Genomic DNA, 21,839 nt, shown 5'->3' with positions numbered 1-21,839 from the left:
TTCTTCTTCTTCTTCTTCTTCTTCTTCTTCTTCTTCTTCACTTCTTTTCCTTATGGAGATGGAAACCTGGCAGTGAGAAGATGACAGGTTTTAAAAGGTCATTTTTGAATAAGGAATTGTCTGTTTAAAGGCTTTTCAGAGTGCTGTGCTTTGTGTTTTTGTGAAGGGAGGTGGTGTGGAGATGGTGTAAAGATGATGTGCTGTGGGTCAGACCTGCCTGAAAGTCCAGTGTTCTGTACCACTCAGTTTCTCTGCACCACTCAGTTTCTCTGCGTTTACATATGCACCTCCTGAATCAATAATAAACGGCAGCAGAAAAGAAATGTAGACTCCTTCTGCACCTTTAACTCTCTAAGGAAGGTCACTTTGTAGGCGAAAAAACATGCATCTACTTGGCTGTCCTTCTCCTTTATTAGGAAATGCTTTTCGGTGTAGTTGAATGCAGTTTATTCAAGGGACCATTAAGGCTAATTTTCTTTTTCCTAAAGGAAGAGGCAAAGTAAATAAGATAAAGAAAAGAATAACCAGTAATGTTGATTGGGTTCCAGGGAATGTTATCAGCATCTTAATTGTGCAGAATTTTCAGTTTCATGTGTGGCCGATTCTTTCAACTCCAAGGGCCACTGTTTGCCCGACGCTGTGAGTCTGAGTGTAATTTCCGGGTCACTACTGTCAGCAGAGGCTGGTTCACACTAGAACAGATGCAAAAAACCCTTGCTCACTCTCTCTTCACACACCCTTGCAGGCTTGGAGAGGTGAGCAAACTCTTGCTACTTAAAAGACCAACCCTGGAAGAAATTTCTGTATGTAACTGTTTAGCCTCTGCTACTCTGCTGGAGACAGCCATTGTTTGACTTCTTTCTTTCCTTCGCCTGCCTTTCATGCTTGTATCACTTTTCTCATGATTTGAAACAAATGCACAGAAACCAAACAGTCAGTGCAGAAAAATTGCAGGCTCTCAGTGTTCAGCAATCACTGAAATAACCCTGAGTTATTGAAAGAAAGAAAGAAAGAAAGAAAGAAAGAAAGAAAGAAAGAAGAAAGAAAGAGAAAGAAAGAAAGAAAGAAAGAAAGAAACACCACCAAACCTTATAAAATCTGTTTCTTATAGTGCCTCTCTTCCTCTCTCTCTCTCTCTCTCTCTCTCAGAGTAATTACAGGCTGCAGAGTGAAAAGCATTAGAACTGTTTACAAAACAGCTCATAAAGTTTAAAATAATAGGGGTGTGTGTGTTTTTGTAAAACAAAATAATGTGTGTGGTGGGGGGTAAACAGTCTACAGTCTTTCTTCTTTCTTCTCCCACTGCCCCATGTCACCCTCCAGAATTTAAGGCATGGAAATGAGTGATGGGGTCCCTTTCCTTCTGCTATGCAACTCTCACACTTAATTTGTTATGCTTATTTATCTGATGCCAGTTCATTGTTGCGATTCAAAATACAGACCCTCAGGTGTGTGGGGACAGAGTGGCTGATGAAGCAGGCTGCTATCTAATTAATTTTAGGGCGGCCTCAATTCCCATACAGACATTTCCTCGTGACATCCGAAAGAAAGAGTTGTGGGGTTTTTTTATTATTATTTTAATGAGCCCTTTGCTATCAGAAGTCCAAGAGAAACGCTTTCAGCAGGTTGGTGCTCTAAAGTGAAAGGGGCTTTCTTCCAACTCTTTCCGAAGTCTCCTCTTGGGCCGATTTGCAAAGCTTGTGCAGCACCCCCTCCAGATTTTATGTATTTATTTATTTTTAATGATGAAGGGTAGCCTCTAACCTCCAGCTCCAGGGCCAATCAATCATTTAGCTTTGCAGGTTTAGGTCTGCCGCGGCAAAGCCTCCGTGCTCGCGACACTGTTACAGGTCTTGATAATAGTGAGGCTGGTGCTGACAGTCAAGGAGGGCTCTGTCCCCTTAGGCGCCGGCGTGCCAAGGACACAGGCTGGACGGAGGGACAAGCCTTGCCCAGAAGAAGCACCCCTTCCCCTGGTGATTGATGGAGGACAGTTAGGAGCTTCTCGGGGGCTGGGAAAGGTTGCCCTCCCAGTCACTTACTATGAAGTCTTTGTCAGCAGAAAGAACTCTCCTGGGTACTGAGTGACATAATGCAGATGACAAATGACAGCTTTGCATTTTATTCTGCTTGATAAGTACTCAGTATCTACGCAGGTGAGTCGACGCTCCCCCACCACACCCCTTCATGCCAACCGCTCCCCAGAAGCAAGGGCTCTCCAGACGCACTGGGGTTTCACAGGCACTGGTGGCTCTTTCTGGTCCATCGTGAGTTTCCCGGGGACGTTTAAAGTACTATCAGAGTGTGAGTAGGGACGATACCTATGTCATTGTTTCATGGGGCCGATTATGAAATGAAGATACTTTTTGAGTCATTTGTTAGCAGTTCTGAATATTGTTTTCTTCTGTTTCTCCCTTTTGGAGTACAGATTATTGACATTTATATTTATAAACATAGATAATATGCTACTTTAAGAAACTACTTCAGACCAAAATCTGTATCAAAATCCTTGACTGACGTTTCCTTTGTATTTTTTCTCGCCCTCTAGGACCCCATCTGCAGATGGTCTGGATACCTCTGAGCATAGGAATTGATTCTTCAACCAGGATACCTACTTCAAGGTATTAGCTCTCGTCAAAAGGCTTTTACATTTGAGCTCTGTGTGGGAAATTATATTTTGGCAGTGACTTTTGAAATAGGAAAAAGTTGGAATGAGAATAAAGGACAAAAGTGAATTTGCAAAATAATCAAGTGCTTAAAAAACTATCCAAAGCCTGTGAGGGTTTGCCGCTTCTGACTCATGTGCCGGTTCATGTGCCAGTTCCCACTTAGTTGTAGCCCTTTTTCTGCAACTGTGTTTGGGGTTTGGATTTCATTTTCATCTCTCCCTCTCCCTTTTTCCCTGACTGCCCAGACCTGCAGAAACCAGGAGGCTGAGACGTTTTGTCAGTTTTGCGACGTTGGACCAAACACAATGAAGTATTCTTGCTGTGCCCTGATTTTGGCGGTCCTGGGCACAGAACTGCTGGGGACCCTCTGTTCGACTGTCAGATCCCAGAGGTTCAGAGGACGGATACAGCAGGAACGAAAAAACATCCGACCCAACATTATTCTTGTGCTCACCGATGACCAAGACGTGGAGCTGGGTGAGACGCTGGATTTTTCACTTGTTAGTCTCCTTTGCTCAGCTCATTTGCTGACCTTTCACATGCTCAGTAAACACGGAGTGAACACTGGGGGGGTTGGCGCTTTAACTAGACTGTCTTAACCAGCAACCTAAGTCTATAGAACGAACTTGTGTTGACCGTAAGGCGTTTGGGTTTTGTTTCAACATCACTTTTCTGGTCCTTAGTTTTTGGTACAGTCTGGGGAGGGTCCTCAAGTAATGGGATGGAGGAAAACAAGCAAGCACAGCTACTCTAGAAGTCAAGGATTCGATTGTGCACCTTCGGAAGCTCTTGGTCAAGAAGTTTGTTAAGTATTTGGGCAGAATTGTTTCCAAGAGTATGAGTTTATGGCTGTAATTCTTTTTCTTTTTTAAGTTTTTTGATGTTTGTTGATTTTTGAGAGAGACAGAGAGAGAGAGAGAGAGAGAGAGAGAGAGACAGAGCACGAGCTGGGGAGGGGCAGAGAGAGAGGGAGACACGGAATCTGAAGCAGGCTCCAGGCTCGGAGCTATCACCACAGAGCCTGATGTGGGGCTCAAACCCACGGACTCCAAGATCGTGACCTGAGCTGAAGTCGGGTGCTTGAATGACTGAGCCACTCAGGCACCCCAGTTATGACCGTAATTCTACGCAATGTACATGAGCATAGATACTATTACTCTCTTTTAACAGTTATTATTATTAAAGGGAATGATTTATCACAGCCTGTGATAATTGTTAGATGGTTGGAAGTAACGGTGTTGTATATATCTTCTGGTGATAATTCATTACTGCCACCTTAGAGATGATGCTTTTCTGAAGAATTAGCTAACCTGGGTTAATTCTAGAGCACTTGGAAAGCCTGCCAAATTCTGGTGGTTCCAGCTTACCTTCACCATCTGGTTCAGTGTCTTACCCTCTCACTTTCTGTAATGGCCCAGCCCTACGATCTTGTCTGTAAGTCTAGGGCCAAGGTCAGGCCTCCAAGGTCTGACCTTCCAGGGTACCCTAGAAGAGATCAAAAGCTTGTCCTCGGAAGTTGTCACCGACACTCATTTTCATTCCTGGAACCAAATTCCTCGCTCTCAGGAATCGCTCAGCTGGGCTTACCCATCACACCCAACCGGACCGTCACCGGTATCTTTTAGGCTTCGGGCTTGCAGAGCATGCGGGGCTTCCTTACAGGGCTCCTCTGGCTAGGGTTCCTGAGGATAAAACCCTCCATGCTGGAACTTGGTCTCCATGGAATGGGACTTTTATTTCCAGTTTGAACCGAATCGTGGAATCCCAACAGAGTTAATCCCTTGGCTTTAGCTGGAAGCACATACGCTAAAAACCAGCAGCGGGTCATGATTTTTGATTTGCAGCGTCTGCTGTCTCTCCCTTCACTTTTTAAACAAGAGTATCGGTTTTCAGGCAACACGCCCAAGTGAAGTCTTGGAGGTATGACTTTAGCATGTTTGTGGCTGGTGGTTTAAGTTTTCGCCAATCTATAGAGCAAGTAAATTGAGGTGAACACATTTGAATTCACCTTCCTTCTCATCTCTTGTATCTCTCCCTTTCACTACAGCCACGATCTCCAGACCGTTCTCTTGTCTCCTAGTTCTTCCCTAACTGGTCACTTGACCCACTTATCCCCCAGAGTCTTGATGCCCCTTGTCTATCCTTTACTCCATGACTCGAGTTATCATACAAGTATCCAATCAAGTCTTTTCTGCTTCAAATTCTCCATCGTGTCCCTTTGGCATGAGCATTAAGCAACTCTCCTCTGAAGGCCAATGAGCTCTGGGCCATCTAGCCATCTTCTGTTTCTGTTGGGCTATTCCCTTTTGCTCTGTGCTTCATGGAAATAACTCGCACTTCCCCCTAAGGCATCTGGTGGTTTCATCTCCCTCACTTATATTTCATGCCTTTGCACATCTTGTCTCCTCTGTCTTTCCCCCTCTCTCCCCCCGAGGAAGCCCTACCTACTCTTCATGACCCAGTTTCAGATGCCTTGCCCTCAGAGATCTTTCTTCACCAAAACCATTCTCCCTTCCATCAGGGTAGATGGCACTTTCCTTTGTACAGCCTTGGACATGCCTCCAGCATGGCCCCTAATCCATCATGTGCTTCCATACCTGTTTCTTCCACTGGCCTGAGAGCAACAAGAAAAGAAGGTAGTGCTTTGTTTATGTTGTATTTCAGATACTGGGACCATGCTGGGAATATAGTGGGTGCTAAATAAATTCAAAATTAACCTACAAGGGCCTGAAAAAGCTAATATGGGTATCTGTCATAATCTACCTCTTCAGCATATAGTCCTTGTCTTTATATATATACTTTTAAGTAGGCTGCATGCTGGGCACAGAGCTCAGTACAGAACTTGAACTCACAACCCTGAAATCAAGACCTGAGCTGAAATCAAGAATTGGATGCTTAACTGACTGAGCCACCCAGGTGCCCTTCCTTGTCTTGAAAATAAATTAAGGAAGGGGCGCCTGGGTGGCTTAGTAGGTTGAGCTTCTGACTTCAGCTCAGGTCATGATCTCACGGTTCATGAGTTTGAGCCCCACATCAGACTCTGTGCTGACAGCTCAGATCCTGAAGCCTGCTTCGGATTCTGTGTCTCCCTCTCTCTCTCTCTGCTCCTCCCCTGCTCACACTCTGTCTCTCTCTCTCAAAAACAAATAAAGATTGAAAACATGAAATAAAATAAATTAAGGAATTATTTGGCACATTTATTTTTAACAGAGTTCAAAATTTCACCCTTTAGTTTCACCCTATAGTTTCTTAATTCATTGAGCAAATATTTATTGAGCAATTACCAAGTACTGGCTTCTATTGGAAGCATGTAGGTATAATGGATACAACTCATAGACCAGGCTTAATCAACCCAGTTGTTTCCTGTATATTTTTCTCTACCTCCTTCCTTGATTTTCTAGCCAGGTGTGATGCCAAGCATTCATTCATTCAATTTTCACAATAACTCTATGAAGTAGTTACTCTCTTCAATTAATGCGTAAGTAAAATGAGGCTGACAGTAGTCATGTGGGCTGTGACGAACTGGTAAATGGTGAAACTGGGACCTGTGTTAGGTCCAGGTCTCCACAGCTATGCATCTAACTGTGATGCCTCCCATCAGTCCTTCAACAAATGTTTCAAGCCCTTTCTAAAAGCAAACTATAAATGCATAGTACTGTTCTAGGTTCTGAAAGAGACGTAACAGAAGCATAAGATGGGTCTTATTACTTCATTGGCAGAAAATGATATGAACCACAGTGACCCGTGGGGTAAAGACTAAAAAGGACCTCCTTTTGGGACACCAAAAGGACACCTCCTTTTGGGTGGCTCAGTTGGCTGAGCATCTGACTTCGGCTCGGGTCACAATCTCATGGTTTGTGAGTCTGAGCCCTGCATTGGGCTCTGTGCTGACAGCTCAATTCCTACAGCCTGCTTCAGATTCTGTGTCTCCCTCTCTCTTTGCCCCTCCCCTGCTCTCTCTCTCTCTCTCTCTCTCTCTCTCTCAAAGATGAATAAACATTAAAAAAAAAAGAGGGGTGCCTGGGTGACAGTTGAATGTCTGACTTCTGCTTGGGTCATGAACCCGTGGTCCGTGAGTTCCAGATCCACGTTGGGCTCTCTGCTGTCAGCTCAGGGCCTTCTTCAGTTCCTCTGTTTCCGTCTCTCTCTGCCAGTCCCCTGCTCATGCTCTCTCTCTTTCAAAAATAAATAAAACATTGAAAGAAAGAGAGAGAGAGAAGAAGGAAGAAAGGAAGGAAGGAAGGAAGGAAGGAAGAAAAGACCTCCTTTCTCTGCCAAACAGTTGTGCCCTTGGTGGTGGACACTACCTAATGGAGACTTTTGCCTGGGCTTTTGTAATGTTCTCATAATCCTTCTGGAGCCTAACTGCTCTAGACTTTAGTTGTTGTTTTTATTGGTTTATTTTTACTATCTTAACCATTTTTAAGTGTGCAGGTCAGTCGTGTTAAGTACATTCACATGGTTATGCAACCATTCTTCAGAAGTCTTCATCTTACAAAATTAAAACTTTGTACCCATTAAACAATAACTTTCCCCGCCCCCAGCCCCTGGCAACCGCCATTCTACTGTCTCTACAAATTGGGCTATTCTAGGTACTTTATATAAGTGGAATTATACCACTTATGATAAAGGAAAAATATTTGTCTTTTTGGGACCGATTTGTTTCACTTAGTCTATTATCCTTCCTCGAGGCACATCCATATATCAGAATTTCCTTCCCTGTGAAGGTCAAATAATATTCCATTGTGTGTATATGCCACATTTGTGTCCCTATTCATCTGTTGATAGAAATTTGGGTTGCTTCCACTTTTTGACTATTGCAAATAATGCTTCTATGAACATAGGTGTATACATACCTCTTTAAGACCCTGCTTTCAATTCTTTGGGATAAATACCCAGAAATGGAGTTGCTGGATCTCTTGATAATTCTATTTTGAATTTTTAAAAAGCCTTCCATAGTGTTTTCCATAACAGTGTCACCATTTTACATTCCTACCAACAGCGTGCAAGGGCTCCAATTTCTCCACGTTCTTGACAACATTTGTGCTCTTGGTTTTTTGGTTTTTGTTTTTTGATTTTTGTTTTTTAGTAATACTCATCCTAATGGGTATGAGGTGGTATCGCATTGTGGTTTTGATACAGTTGGGTTTGATTTTGTTTTTTCACGTACATGTAACTATGCTTGCCAAATGCTTAAAAAGAATAGCAAAATTATTTGCACCTGTAATACTGCAGGCACTTTTGGCTACTGTACCTCCAGAAAGATACAACAGACTTATTAGAAAAACAATTACAAAAATTATAATAGAATGCCTTTCTTTAGGGGAGAGAATAAAGCTATTCTACCTCTTTGTTTGGAAAGACAAAGTCTGAGAAGGGTTGTAATCAGAGTTTATGAAATCAAGCTCAGAAGGAAAGCTTTTATTCAATGGGAACGGGGGCCACTCCCTCAACTTTGTCCAAGGACAAATAAAATAAACTAGTACTCTGTGAAGGGAGGAAGACACATAAGGAATTTATTAATAAAAGTGCTAGAACCTTGCATGGTATCTTTTTCCAAAGAACACTCAGTCTCATTATTGTGTTTGTGTTCATCCCACCCAAATTGGGTGGGTAGATCATTATCCCGGGAGAAAATTAATCTGTGGAAAGATGAAATTACTTAACCAATGGTCCCCTTGCTTCTGGTTTTACTTTTTGCCCAACTTAAGAAGTAGCTTAGGTTGTATCTATACCTATAAACAGTTCAGATTTTTGGACTATGTTAACGGGTGGAAGATTTAGGCCTTTTTTTAAGCGAGAAAAACACACATGGACACGATCAACATGAAGTTTGAGGGAGACGGAGAAGTAATATCAATAATACCAGTTATATCCACATTTTCTTTTAAAATTTGAAAAATACATCTGAAGCAGCTATCATCAAATATTAAACTTTTTTAAAAGCTTAAATTCAAAAGCTGAACATCTAAAAATACTAAAGCTAAAAGTTCCAGTATTTTCCTGCAGTTAAGATATTATATAAATCAAAAAGAACAAAATCAAAAATGCTTGCGGAACTCCCCTAAATTTCTGAAACTAGAGTCAAAGAAATTAAGCTCTACATCTTTCCAAAAGGGTCCCTGGGTGCCTCTCTGAGGAATAAAATGTTGAGCTGATCTGACTCAATGTGGCATTTGTTAAATTCTTAGGAAATTGGGCAGAGGCTAACATCTCGGTAATGCTGACCCAGTGCTTCTTTTCCATCATGCGTGGAATTAGGAAACCATAATACATGGAAATACTTTGTTTCTTTTTTCTTTTTTAAGTTTATTTCTTTATCTTGAGAGAGAGAGGGAAAGAATGCCTGCGCACATGCAAATGGGAAAGGGTCAGAAAGAGAGAGGGAGAGAGACAGAGAGAGAGAGAGAGAGAGAGAGAATCCCAAGCAGGCTCCACACCACCAGTGCAGAGACCAACGCGGGGCTTGAACTCACGAACCACAAGATCATGACCTGAGCCAAAGTCGGATGCTTAACGGACTGAGGCATCCAGGTGCCCGATATTTCATTTCTTTAAATCAGAGGTCACAAATGGGATCTATAATCCAGAGCTAGCCCACAGATGTGTTTTACCTGACTAGTGTACTTTTTTAAATTAAGGCAACATTTTAGGCTACTGGATCCGATTACAGTCACTTTGTAGCATCCTTGTCAGGCTTCCACCTCCAAGGACGATTTTATTTATTTTTTTTAATTTTTTTTTTAACGTTTATTTGTTTTTGAGACAGAGACATGCTCTGTCTCTACAGAGCATGAACGGGGGAGGGTCAGAGAGAGGGAGACACAGAATCCAAAACAGGCTCCAGGCTCTGAGCTGTCAACACAGAGCCCGAAGTGGGGCTCGATCTCACGGACCGCGAGATCATGACCTGAGCCGAAGTCGGCCACTTAACTGACTGAGCCACCCAGGTGCCCCTATTTTTATTTTTTAATGTTTATTTTACTTGTTATTTTTGAGAGAGAAAGAGAGCACATGGGGGAGGGGCAGAGAGAAGGAGAGAGAGAATCCCAACCAGGCTCCGTGCTGTCAGTGCAGAGCCCAACTCAGGGCTCGATCCCACGAGCTGCGAGATCATGACCTGAGCCACAATCAAGAGTCGATTTTAAGAGGTTTAACCGATCGAGCCACCCAGGCTCCCCCACGGACAATTTTAAATGAAAATGAAGTCAGGCTTCTTGCTTAAGGGGAGGTAGGGGAGCAGTATATGTGGAGTAGGAGAGAATTCAGATTTTTAACTATAAGCCATCATTAACATTTTAAGTCTTAAAACATAGAAATGATAGTTGACTTCTGTCTTACTCCTGAACAGTCTATAGCAAAACACCATAGACTACATGACTTGGTGGCTTATAAACACCAGACATTTATATCTCACAGTTCTGGAGGCTGGGAAGTCCAAGGTCAAGGCACTAGCAGATTCAATGTCTGGTGCAAGCCTGCTTCCTAGCTCACAGATGGCTGTCTCATTATGTGTTCTCACACGGCAGAAGGGGCAAGGGAGCCCCGTGGGGCCTCTTATATAAGGGCATTAATCCCACTCATGAGGGCCCCACCTTCATGATCTAATCCCCTCCCAAAGACCCCTCCTCCTAACCCCATCACCTTGGACGTTGGGTTCAACACACACATTTTGTGGGGGATACAAATATTCAGTCTATGGCAACCTGTCTACTTTTATCCCCCTTTTGGAATTCAGATGTAAATTACAGAGAAGAGAAGGGCATGAAAACGACAGGAGAAAATTAATGTGGCGGGTTGAGGTGAGCACACAGTGAAATCCCAGCCCATCTGACAACACTCCATGCAAGAGGCACTGTAACAGCATCATGCCATTTGCTCCTCAACAACCCTGTGATCCAGCTGGGGAACTATTCTTAGCCCCATTTTACAGATGAGACATTCACCCCAGAAGAGAGTAAAAGACTTGCTCAAGCTGATCTATGGCAAAATCCAGATGTTTTCCCGTAAGTTCAAGTCCAGGGCTCTTTCTCATCTCATTCTTAGCCTCCTAAGTGCTGCCTTGTGAATCTTGTTATGAGTCTTCAGCCGTAAGCTTCGTGTCATGCCTATGAAATAATTGTTCTAATAACTGAGAATCAGCACAATTTGCATTTTCGACCCCAAAGACCTGAAACTCAGAGAGGTGAGGAGCTGCAGCTTAAAAACAAAACTGAGCCCTTCCAGGGCACCTGGGTGGCTCATTCGGTTAAGTGGCTGCCTTCAGCTCAGGTCATGATCTCGTGGCATACAGGTTCGAGCCCCACATGGGGCTCTGTGCTGTCCGCGCAGACCCCTCTTCAAATCCTCTGTCCCTCTGTCTCTGCTCCTCTCCTGGTTTCTCTCTCTCTCTCTTTCTCTCTCTCAAAATAAATAAGTAAAAATTTATAACATACAAAAGTGAGTCCTTCCAACAACAGGACAGGACATTGTCCCATTCATTAATCTCAACAGCTGTAAGTGCATAGTTATGAGTTTTATTACAGAATAGCTTCAGGGAGAGAGAGCGTCCCAATGAGAAACCAGTAGTGTCATCACGACAGTGATGTATGCGGTGCAAGTCAGTGTGACCGACCGACCGACCTTAATCGACACGCAGCCGTGCCAAGAAGGTGCTTCGTGCTTTCCTTACTGGTACATATAAAGTCAGAGTGAAGGGGTGGGATCCCCGTGCCTGTCATCTGCACAGAACCCACCGAGATCAGAGGCTGCATTTAGCACCGGCGTGGATGTCAGCTACGATGCATCCACAGCCCACTCCCCCTTCACCTTGGCCTGGGCCACTGAGGTCACTTCAGCCCTCGGGGAGGGGGCTGGCGGGAGGCAGGCAGCAGTGCCTGTCAGCATCGCCTCTAAGAGGCCAGGTGAAGCAAAATACAAGTTTGCGGAAAGTGAGACGTATCTTGACTGCGAGCAGACAGCTTTTCTGTTTCTCAGTCTTGAAAACGTCAGTGTCACGGCCAGTACTCAGCCGAGATCTAGGGGCTCTTGAGCACGGTCTCTGGAGCAGATTGCCTGCATTCGCATCTAGGCTCTGCTAACCTAGGGTTTGTGTGGCCCTCAGAATGCTATTTAACCCTTCGGCCCCTCAGTCTTATCATCTGTGGTTTTTATATACGAGTAATAAGTAATAACACCTGCTCTGAAGGCTTATCGTCAGGATTAAATGAACTGATTGATGTGTGTGAAGTGCTCCGAAGGGAATCCGGCTGAGAGTTAAGCATGACATCGATGTTTCCCATTCCTGTCTGCAGTGTCTTGCACCTTGGGACTGGGCTGAGCCACTTAGAGGCACCCACGAAAGTCTCTCGCAGCTCCAGGCTTCCCAGGTTCTGTGTCCAGCCAGACACTCGAGTGCGAGTGTGGTCCAAGTGCAAGTGAAGTGAAGCAGCTTCACTAGGGAGCTTGTTACAAGTACAAATTCTCTGGTGTTTCCCCAAGTCTTCTTCAATCAGCACCTCAGGGCGGGCCCAGGATTCCGATTTGACGTGCTTTCCGGGTGATTTTTAAAGTTGGAGAAACACTGTCTCAGAATCTTCTCTTCACTGAGAAACCTCAGGCCAGATACCCACTTTCAGGAATCCTAATGGTGGGGTTACAGTGGTCATGGTGACCGAGGGGACCAAAGGTCCTCATCAGTCCCTTTGATGTGGGACCTGGTTGGAATCTGGACGAATTATTTAGGACCTCGACATAATCAGCTTAGTTAATTAAAAGAGTGACATTTAGAATGGCAGAGGAGTCCTGGTGGGGGCAAATCCAAGTTATGAATTGGACTAAGTTTTAGCTCCCCTTTTCCTGTTATTTGACCTTAGATCAGATTTCCCACTGCCGTCCCATATCAGCAGTCTGAATGAGTCTGTAAACAGGAGATTGCAGGAGATTCAGGACCTTGGAGGAGGGTTCCCAGTACTTTTTTTTTTGTTAATGTGCTAAGACTCATAAAGGAAACGGATACCCCATTCTGTGAAATAAAGAGAGTATTTATTTGGCAATGAAAATCCATCAATAGTGTTTGCTGAGTTTTCCCCAAATTCAAGATACTACATGAAGTAAGCACTGCAGAGATGTAAAGAGGAGAGAGGAACAAATGAGTAGGCTTGGGCGTCTACCCTTCACTCTCCCCACTCCCCATGTCTGTATCCGTCTAGTTCTTTCCCTGTCCAGGGTGCTTCCCCCATATGATCAAAAAATATAAACCACATTTCTAAAATGGACTTCCTTGATCTTCTACAGGGCATATATCTTTTTAGTTACTTCTTTGTTAAATTCATTTTGAGAGAGGGAGGGAGAGAGAGAGAGAGAGCACGACCACACTGGGGAGGGGCAGAGAAAGAGGGAGAGAGAGAATCCCGAGCAGGCTCTGCGCTGTCAGCACAGAGCCCAAGGCGGGGCTTGAACTCACGAACCATGAGGTCATGACCTGAGCCGAAATCAAGAGTCAGACCCTTAACTGACTGAGCCTCCCAGGCGTCCCATCTTTTTAGTTACTTCTTGAGCAACAGCGAACCATTACTTCTCCAGTTTTCTTCCTGTGCCGAAGATGTTGCCGTATAGTCAACTCATCGCCTTCTGATGCATTATGGTGTCTCTGGGATCTGCTTCTTAGATGCTCCGTTTTAGAGGCACCATCCAGTTCAGGTGCTTATCATCTCATGGCCTGACAGCCTCAGCGATCCCTTGGCCGTGACGTCGATAGAGCAGCCTGTTCCCTCTTCAGTGCACATACCTCCATCACCACGTTGCCACAACAACACCCTCAAAGACTTTTTCCTTATCGTGTCATTCATTCCTTTGACAAAGAAACTGTTCTGCCTTCATTTTGGCTATTCTTCCAAATCTAAATATCTCTGCCCAACCTCAAAGCCATTCACTAACTCTGCCTCCCACATTTCATGAAGAGAAGTGTCCATTCTTTTTCGTTCTAGGGAATCAGTGTGCTGCACTCCTCCGTCTACTCCCCCCACCTCCCGAGCCCACACATACCGTCCTGTCCACTAACACATTGCGCCCGTCTTGCGTTTTTCTTCCTGCTCTCCTTCCATTTGTCCTCATTTCTTGTTTCAGAACTCTTATTAGACATCCCCCTCAGTCCCTTGTAGCCTTATTTTACTGCTACTGCTATAGCCACACTTTTACGTTGCTTTGCAAATATCCCCAATGTGATTTCTATACGTAGGTTCTCGTCCAGATAGTTTACTGCCGAAGACCAAGGGAGCAGAGGATTTTCCATTTCTTTTGTTAACGCTACACTTACGGGACCAGCCCAGAGTACTGAGGTTGATAGAATGTTCAGCATGAAGTGGGCACTCACTACATGTTATTCACCGATTACAAAGAGGTTGCTTGATCCCCTGAAGACAACCAGGGGAGAAAAAGCAGTCAGGAATCCTCCTAACTGAAGCCTATTTTAGGGAGCTCTAATGAGACCCAATTAGAAACCTTCCTCCTGTTTTCGTATGTTTCATGTGAACAGAAAGAGCTAATATGTGAAAAAAATCAGGCTAACTGTGGCTTTTTGGACCATTGCACACTTCTCTTCTGCTCTGAATGCTTGCCTGGTTTGCATTACGATTTCCTTCCTCGCTGGAAAACGACATAGACTTTCTCCCTTTCTTTGGAAGAAGTGGGACCTGTTGGAAATGTGAGGCTCCAGGATTCAAATGCAATGGGCTTGGCTGTAGTGCTCTGTAGTGCATTTCTTGACAAGTCCTGAAAAGACTATTGAATTCTAGCCTGTGCTTTTTTTTCTGCAGTATTTGGATGTGTTTCAGCGGCAGTGTTTGGCTGGGTAGAGTAATCGAAGTAGTTTTTTTCTTCCTCAGCAATCTTATGTTACAATTTCATCCTTCACAGTCAGAATGGAATATTTTACTCTATGTAAATCCTTTTGAGTGCAGTAGAATCATAGCTCTTTCATAAGCAGTCTGTCTTTTGATATTACATGTAAACAAGTTAAGATGTAAATTGGTAGTACTATCCTGATAGAAAAACTGGCAGGTATTTGGTGACTTTGCTAGGGAACACCAAGTTACAAAGAAGAAATTTTTTAAATTAAATACAGACATTTTGGAGAGACTTTTACTTAATAGGGGGAAAAATGGCTTTCCTCTTTAATTTCATATGATTGAAACACTATATCTAGTAACCTCTGCAATGTCACAAGCATTGTGCATATGTGGTGGGCTGGGGTTTTGATGTTCTGTGTAACAGGCTATTGTTCTCTGGTAATCTTCAAAAGGCTGCTGGCCTTTGAATTTGCTCCATATCTAAAATTCTAGCTTTAATTATCAGATTAGCCTGCATTTTTTTCTTTGTGAGTAAGGAGAGGAGAAGCTGAATTGTGTTTATTACTCTGCAAAATGCTTGAGATGATAGGATCCCAAATGCTTAATTTTGTTCCGGAAATGGGAACTGTCAAATTATAGAGCCCTTCAAGCCAATGGAGGGAAATTAATAAATCAGGGGAACAGGGTCACTGAGTGACACGGCATAAATGGGTGTTCGTGTGGCACAGGCTGCTAAACAACGTTGAAATTGTCCTTTCCAGGGTCCCTGCAAGTCATGAACAAAACAAGAAAGATTATGGAGCATGGGGGGGCCACCTTCACCAACGCTTTTGTGACTACCCCCATGTGCTGCCCCTCCCGGTCCTCCATGCTCACCGGAAAGTATGTGCACAACCACAATGTCTACACCAACAATGAGAACTGCTCTTCGCCGTCCTGGCAGGCGATGCATGAACCTCGGACTTTTGCTGTGTATCTTAACAACACTGGCTACAGAACAGGTAAAGGTGGACTTTCTAGCCAATGAACTTCTGGCGGTGTATCTGAGATACAGGTAAATGCATGGTGTAATGAAATAGATGAAGTTCCAATAAGCAGAAGTAGGGTAGACTCTTCTGCATCAGTGTCCTCCCCATCCCCTTCTTTTTTACTCTGAAAAGTGTACCAATGAGCGATCCCTTAGAAAAAAGAGTGATTCTCAGTGGGTACGTTACAAAAGTGTTATATTCATCAGAGCACCCAACGATCAGAATTTTCTAAGAGGATCTGCAACAGAAGAGTATTCACCCCATTTGCCTGCTTGGGATCATTTGCCTGCTTGGGATCAAGCCTGAGTCTTGTCTTAGGTGTTGGTAAATTCCTGCAGATTGTTTCAGTGAGAAATCATCAAATGTTTGAAACTGCTGAGCATCCACTCCAAGACCTGGGACCCACTAGATAATCAAAAATTATTTTTTGAATTAGTAAATAACTGAATGAATAAGCCAATGAGGTGTGCCTTGTTGATTCATCTGTTTATTCATTCATAACTAATAGAAGTTGGAGTTTCTTTAGCTTAGGCTGTGGTTATTTGTAGGTCTCACATGTTCACCCCCGTCTTCCAGGAAAGGAAGGCCTCCCAATCGCTACACCTGCTGTCATTGTTTAACCTACATAGGGCAAGAAGAGGTTTCTGGTTAATTGCTCTTTTGAAAATTGGAGACCTCTTTCAAGAAAAGTCACAGGGGCACCTGGGTGGCTCAGTCAGTTAAGCATCTGACTTCGGCTCAGGTCATGATCTCGCGGTCTGTGAGTTCGAGCCCTGTGTCGGGCTCTGTGCTGAGAGCTCAGAGCCTGGAGCCTGCTTCAGATTCTGTGTCTCCCTCTCTCTCTGCCCCTGTCCCACTCGCACTCTGTCTCTCTCTGAAATAAATAAACACTAAAAAAATTTTTTAAAAAAAGAGAAGTCATAAACGTCATTCAATCTTTGTAAGAAAGACTGTGGTAACGTTAGCCCCCAAAGCCTTTATTATCCCAGCATTCCGATGTTCTCTTAAGGGTTTTCTGAACATTTCTTCATGAAAGGCAACAAAGGTGTTTATAGAAGAGCTGCAGTACACAAATAGTTTTTTTCAGAACCACCAAGACTTAGAAGAATTAAAGATGTCATCATTAAAGTTTGTTGGAAATGGTTTGCGGATCTACAGCCTCTCTATTCTGAAGATTTAGAAGTAAAGGGTTTCAGATATATGTATTCTCTGAAATATCTTTAAAACATGAAATTAATCTTTCCCTCTGGACTTGGAAAGTATGAGGCCATTTGCTTCTTCTCAGGGCGTTCTGTGCGCTCTTAATACTTGTTATTTATGGATAAAAATATTGATTTTGACTCTGATAGCATTGTCATTCACAAGCATCTCAAGATCTCCATTCAGAGGGAAGGCTCCTCCCGTGACTCTCAAGGGTGTTTGCTTATACTTAGGAAAGAAACTAGGTTACTGAGAGTGCCTTATCCTAAGTGTGTTTTCTCACATAAGTGATTTAAATTTATGGCACCTTTCGTCTGAGAGCCCTAAGGCAATTTGCAAACCCATCAAACATCCCTGTAGGGTTTACAGACAGCAAATGTACTTGGCTGTGTGTTATAACTGGGGTGGGGATTTCAAATACTGTGTGACCAGCTAGGAAGCGAAACCAGAAATTCTCCCCTGATGCCTGGTTCCTGATTTTAACCACCGACTCGTGTTTTGTTCATGAGAAGCATCATATGAAATCAATGCCTTTCGACTCCCAGGCTCCCTAGAATTTAATCCCTAGTAGCAGGTATAGAGCTTGAAGGGTCGGGACTCTGACCATATCCAGAGTGAGACGGACGATGCCTGTCATGAGAAATAAAGCTGCAGGATGACACAGAGAACCCTACCAAGACTAAGAGTGGTCAACCAGGGTTTGATAGTCTGTTTCGGGGCAAATCAAGCAAGGACAAGAAGAAGATGAATGAGTTCTGAAGAAACGGCATACGGCTATGTAACCATAGCCCACAATATTGTATTGTGCACTTGAAATTTGCTGAGAGGGTAGATCTTTGGTGTTGTGACCACAAAAGGAAAATAGTAGAGGTGTGAGGTGATGGATATGTTGATTGGCTTGGCGGTGGTGAATGTTTCACAGTCTTTATGTATTTCATGCCATCGGGTTGTACACCTTAAATATATTACAGCTTTTGATTGTCACTTACACATCAATAAAACTACGGAGAAAAAAGAAAGGGGGAAAAGAAGGAAATTAATATATGTCGTTTACTTATGTGCACAGACGCTTTATCTAAATTGTCTCACGTAATTCTTCCGGCAACCTGGAAAGAAAGGATTTGCCTGTGTTGCCAGTGAAGAAACAGGGACTCAGGAGAGTTGTCTAAGGTCACAGGCTTACCCGTGGTAGGATGAATCTAGCACACCTGACTCCAAAGTCTTTCCTTTTTCCATCATCTTCTTTCTTTACATGTTTCTGTCATGCCTCATTCCATAGCACCTTCAGAGACATGTAAAACGTAACAGGATACCAAACAGTAAGAACCCTGGAAAATGGAAATGAAGGGCTGTACCAGTTAAAGCCAAGGCAAAGCTTGGTATACAAAGTGCATGCCATGGAGATGTGGAGAAAAGGTGCATATTTGGAACTAAGCTTCCAGATGGCAAAAGGAAAAATTGAAATGCCATCCATTACGAAGTTTACTGGGTCACCAAGATAGAAACAAATTATCTAAGAAGCGCAGTATACTCTGGGCCTTGTTTTAGTTATACTACATTATATCTACCCTACAATGGATTACAAGAGCTTGAATAAAATAGAGATAATTTAGTTCCATCCCCTTATTTTCAGGTGAGCAAATTTACACCAACAAGATCAAAGTGGCACATCTGATATTCTAATGGGAAGAACGGGTGTCAGGACCTTGGTCTTCAGAGTTCTTTCCAGTGTCCTACCCTAAATGTACAGGTTAGGTCTAGAATGACACTGCACCCCATAAGCCTGCCCCGATGACAACTGTCAGGCTTTTTGTGCAGCCCAGCAGCCTGCTTCAGTCACTTGTCTTCTCCAAGAACAGGAGATTTGCTCCTGGAACCTAAGTCTGATTCTGAGGCCAACCTTCCACCCAGGGGCCTGGATACTTAGGTAATAATTGAATTTATAGTGAGTCATCTTAACAGGGGAAAAGGAATTCTTTAAAGGAAACAAGGACTTTTCCAAATAGTTGATAAACCAAAAAAGGATGATACACACATAATAAATTTTGATGGGCCCATTAGTGAATCAGGCAAAAATACAAATTGGAAGACTAAAATGTCAATGATAGAGATCTATACAATTTAAATTTATCCTTGATGGGAAAATATTGAAGTGTCTCAGACAATTAGGAAGCAGAGATGTCTTTGTGACAAGAGTTTATTGATCTAGCCAGGGACAGGGTCCCATTTGAAAATACACAAATAAGCACATCAGGAGGACAGGCATCTTAGGAAATTAAGAAAATTGGTGAATAGGTATTAAACCAACATAATTATTTATAAGCCACTAAACTAGAAGGGGGGAAAGCCAATATATAAAGATTTTATTGTTTTTCTAATAATGAATACATTATTTGGAACATTTAGCTGAGAAGCTAAGAAAAATAATGCAAGAAACCAAAATATATATCATACATAAATATTCATCTAAAGAAAAGCACAGTGCAGTAATCAGTTTTATGAAGAACAAGTCAGAGAAGTTGAATTACCAAGAGGCTTATTTTGGGATGCCTCCAGAATATGTGGATTTAAATGAATCGAATTGATCCAATATTATATTTACCATTGTCTGACATGATTTTTTCTTTTTCAGAACTGAGGCATATTTTTGGACTGGCTATAGCCTAAATTTTTCTAACTTTACTCATGGAAAATATGACTGTCCAACAGCTTTAATGTTCAAAAGGGGAAAATACAACAACACGTCTATTGCATTTTATGTTCTGACAAGTGAAGTGGGACTGATATTGGATTATCTATCATAGAAATGAATATCTTGCCCATCTGCTCAAAAAAAATAAAATGTAGTGTAAAGTTCTTGTAAGAGTATAGACATGAATGTAAAACCTGTCATCGGTTTTAAGGTAAAAGTAACAAGCCACGTTGGAGAGATAGCATCACATATCAGAAAAAAAAAAAACCCTAAATCAAGGCTGAGGGGAGTCGGACCCTTGTCCCATCTCTGCCTTTAATATGTTCGGAGAACTTGCATGAGCTAGTTTCCCAATTTGTATATGCAATGCAGAGATCAACCAGAATGATTCCTAGGTTTTCTTTCCTGCCTGAAATTAAACTGTAATTTTATTATAATCCCTATACGTTTTATATGGACTCATTTAAAGATTGTAGTGTTCACATTACAATCGTAACACATGATACATAAAATCACATGTGAATTAAACTTTAGTCATACTCATTTAACTTCATATCACTTGGGTGAAAGGGGCAATATTTAATGGAGAGCTGCAGTAAATCTCTTTGTAAAGAAGTCTTTTATAACAAAATAATTTAGACCAATGAATCAATTCTTCTGATTTCATGTCGTTTTATTTTACAAAACTTATGTTACTCATAGCAAAATTATTTATTTATTTATTTGTCCTCCACACACTAATATTCTTATTTTAATGAATTATGGTATTATAGATCTTGATAGTAACATATGGTATAGCATACATGTATTGAACTACATATGCTTAGACTTACACTAAGTGCTGGGATATGAAAAGATATAAAGTAAGATCCCTGGCTTGACAAGATATAAGTAAGATCCTTGTCTTCATTAGACTTACAGTCTCCTTGGGGAATTAAATTATAATTTTAACTTGGTTCAAACTTACGTATATTGGTGTGTTAACTACCAGTAAAATCCTGTGACCCCAAGTTTATCAATTACACGCAGTAAAAACTCAATTAGTGTACCATTTGTTATGTTAAATAAGATTTAACTTCTCCACAGCATCAGAACTCTTTTCTATAGTTCCTCCTGCTGACCTAAAAGCCTTTGCTTCAAAGAGTTGAAGGAAAAATTTTTAAGTATTATGTAACAGATTGTCCTCCGCAGACGTAGCAGGGCCTAAAGTCACCCGTAATTATAATCAGGTCTTTCTGATCTTTCTGCCTGTCACCCGACCCCCCCCCACCCCCTTTTTAAACAGCCATGAAGGGAAGTGCTTAATGATGTCTCAGAGAAGAGAATGATCTAGAAGGACAGGTAGATGGTGTGTTAGTGATATATTCTGATGGTAGTAAGTTGACGTGAATTGCCAATGCCAAGGGATAAGAAAAACTTCAAACTACACATAATATAATGGCAATATGGGCGAGAAAATGAAATTCACCTTAGGGAGGGAGAACGAGATTTAATACATCTGGAAGAAAATAATTAGAAGCCCAGATAATCAATTGCAGAGCGCTGCCAGGAAGCATAATGTTGAAAGAGGCCAGGGGTGATTACAAATGAGTCTCAATGTTACGAGGCAACAAGAAAGGCCAGAGTAACTTGAAGCCAACAGCACCGGGGTGCCGCATCGTGATGCATGAGGTCCTGGTCTCTCTCGGAACAAGTGTGCTGGATGAGGGCACATCTGGAATCCTGAGTACATGTTTTTACACTCTGTTAGCGCAGAGACACCGAAAACCTGGAGGGAGTTCTGAAGCAAGCAACAAGGACTATTAAGAGACTAGAAGGAATAGTTTACAAGGGGAGGATTAAGGGAGGGGCACTAGCCATGGCGATGGATAGAAAACAGCACTAAATAACCGAACAAGTAAAACAACGAGGCAAAGGGCAGGAGTGACCCATCGTGGCTGCCCCGAGAGGAAAAAACAAGAGAGCAAAACTGAACGTAACAGGAGAAAAATCTAAAAACTAATTAAGCAAGAAAACGGAAGCCAAATGGGAATTCGTTGCCGCAAAATGTGGCCGATTGGGGAAGAGAAGTATGTAACCTCTCAAGAAAGTTTTCCAAATGCACAAGCACGGAACTCCAAGATCTCCTTCAACAGCCGAGTGGTACATTATTTGAAACCAGGATACAGCGTTGGGAGCATAATGATAACGGTGCTGCTAATAATAATACCAGCAGCAGCAGCAGCATTAAAAAAGCCCTTGTTATGTGCCAGGCACTGTTCTAAGCGCTTTACGTATGTTTTATTTCACTCGATTCTAACAACGACCCCGCCACTGTGCTTATGAGTATCCTCGCGTTTTCACAGATGGAGAACTGGACGTGAAGAGAGGCTAAGTAACTTGCCTAAGGATAGCTAGCAAATGACACTGCCAGGATTTGAAC

At 42.6% G+C, this 21,839-nt stretch overlaps 1 protein-coding gene across 3 annotated transcripts in view; it reads left to right on the top strand.

Annotated features, from left to right (window-relative positions):
- SULF1 (sulfatase 1) overlaps positions 1-21,839 on the top strand; it is a 175,115-nt gene that overhangs the window by 90,988 nt on the left and 62,288 nt on the right. For all 3 annotated transcript variants that reach the window (XM_049633299.1, XM_049633300.1, XM_049633298.1), the window contains exons 3-5: positions 2,549-2,621; positions 2,915-3,146; positions 15,259-15,498. In XM_049633299.1, coding sequence (XP_049489256.1) covers positions 2,975-3,146; positions 15,259-15,498 — 412 coding nt within the window. In that variant the 5' untranslated portion in view covers positions 2,549-2,621; positions 2,915-2,974. The remainder of the gene's footprint in view (positions 1-2,548; positions 2,622-2,914; positions 3,147-15,258; positions 15,499-21,839) is intronic.

Source organism: Panthera uncia, chromosome F2, assembly GCF_023721935.1.
Source record: "Panthera uncia isolate 11264 chromosome F2, Puncia_PCG_1.0, whole genome shotgun sequence".
NCBI classification, from domain to species: Eukaryota; Metazoa; Chordata; class Mammalia; order Carnivora; family Felidae; genus Panthera; species Panthera uncia.
The sequence above is the reverse complement of the archived record's forward strand: the minus strand, read 5'-3'. Positions and strand labels throughout refer to the sequence as shown.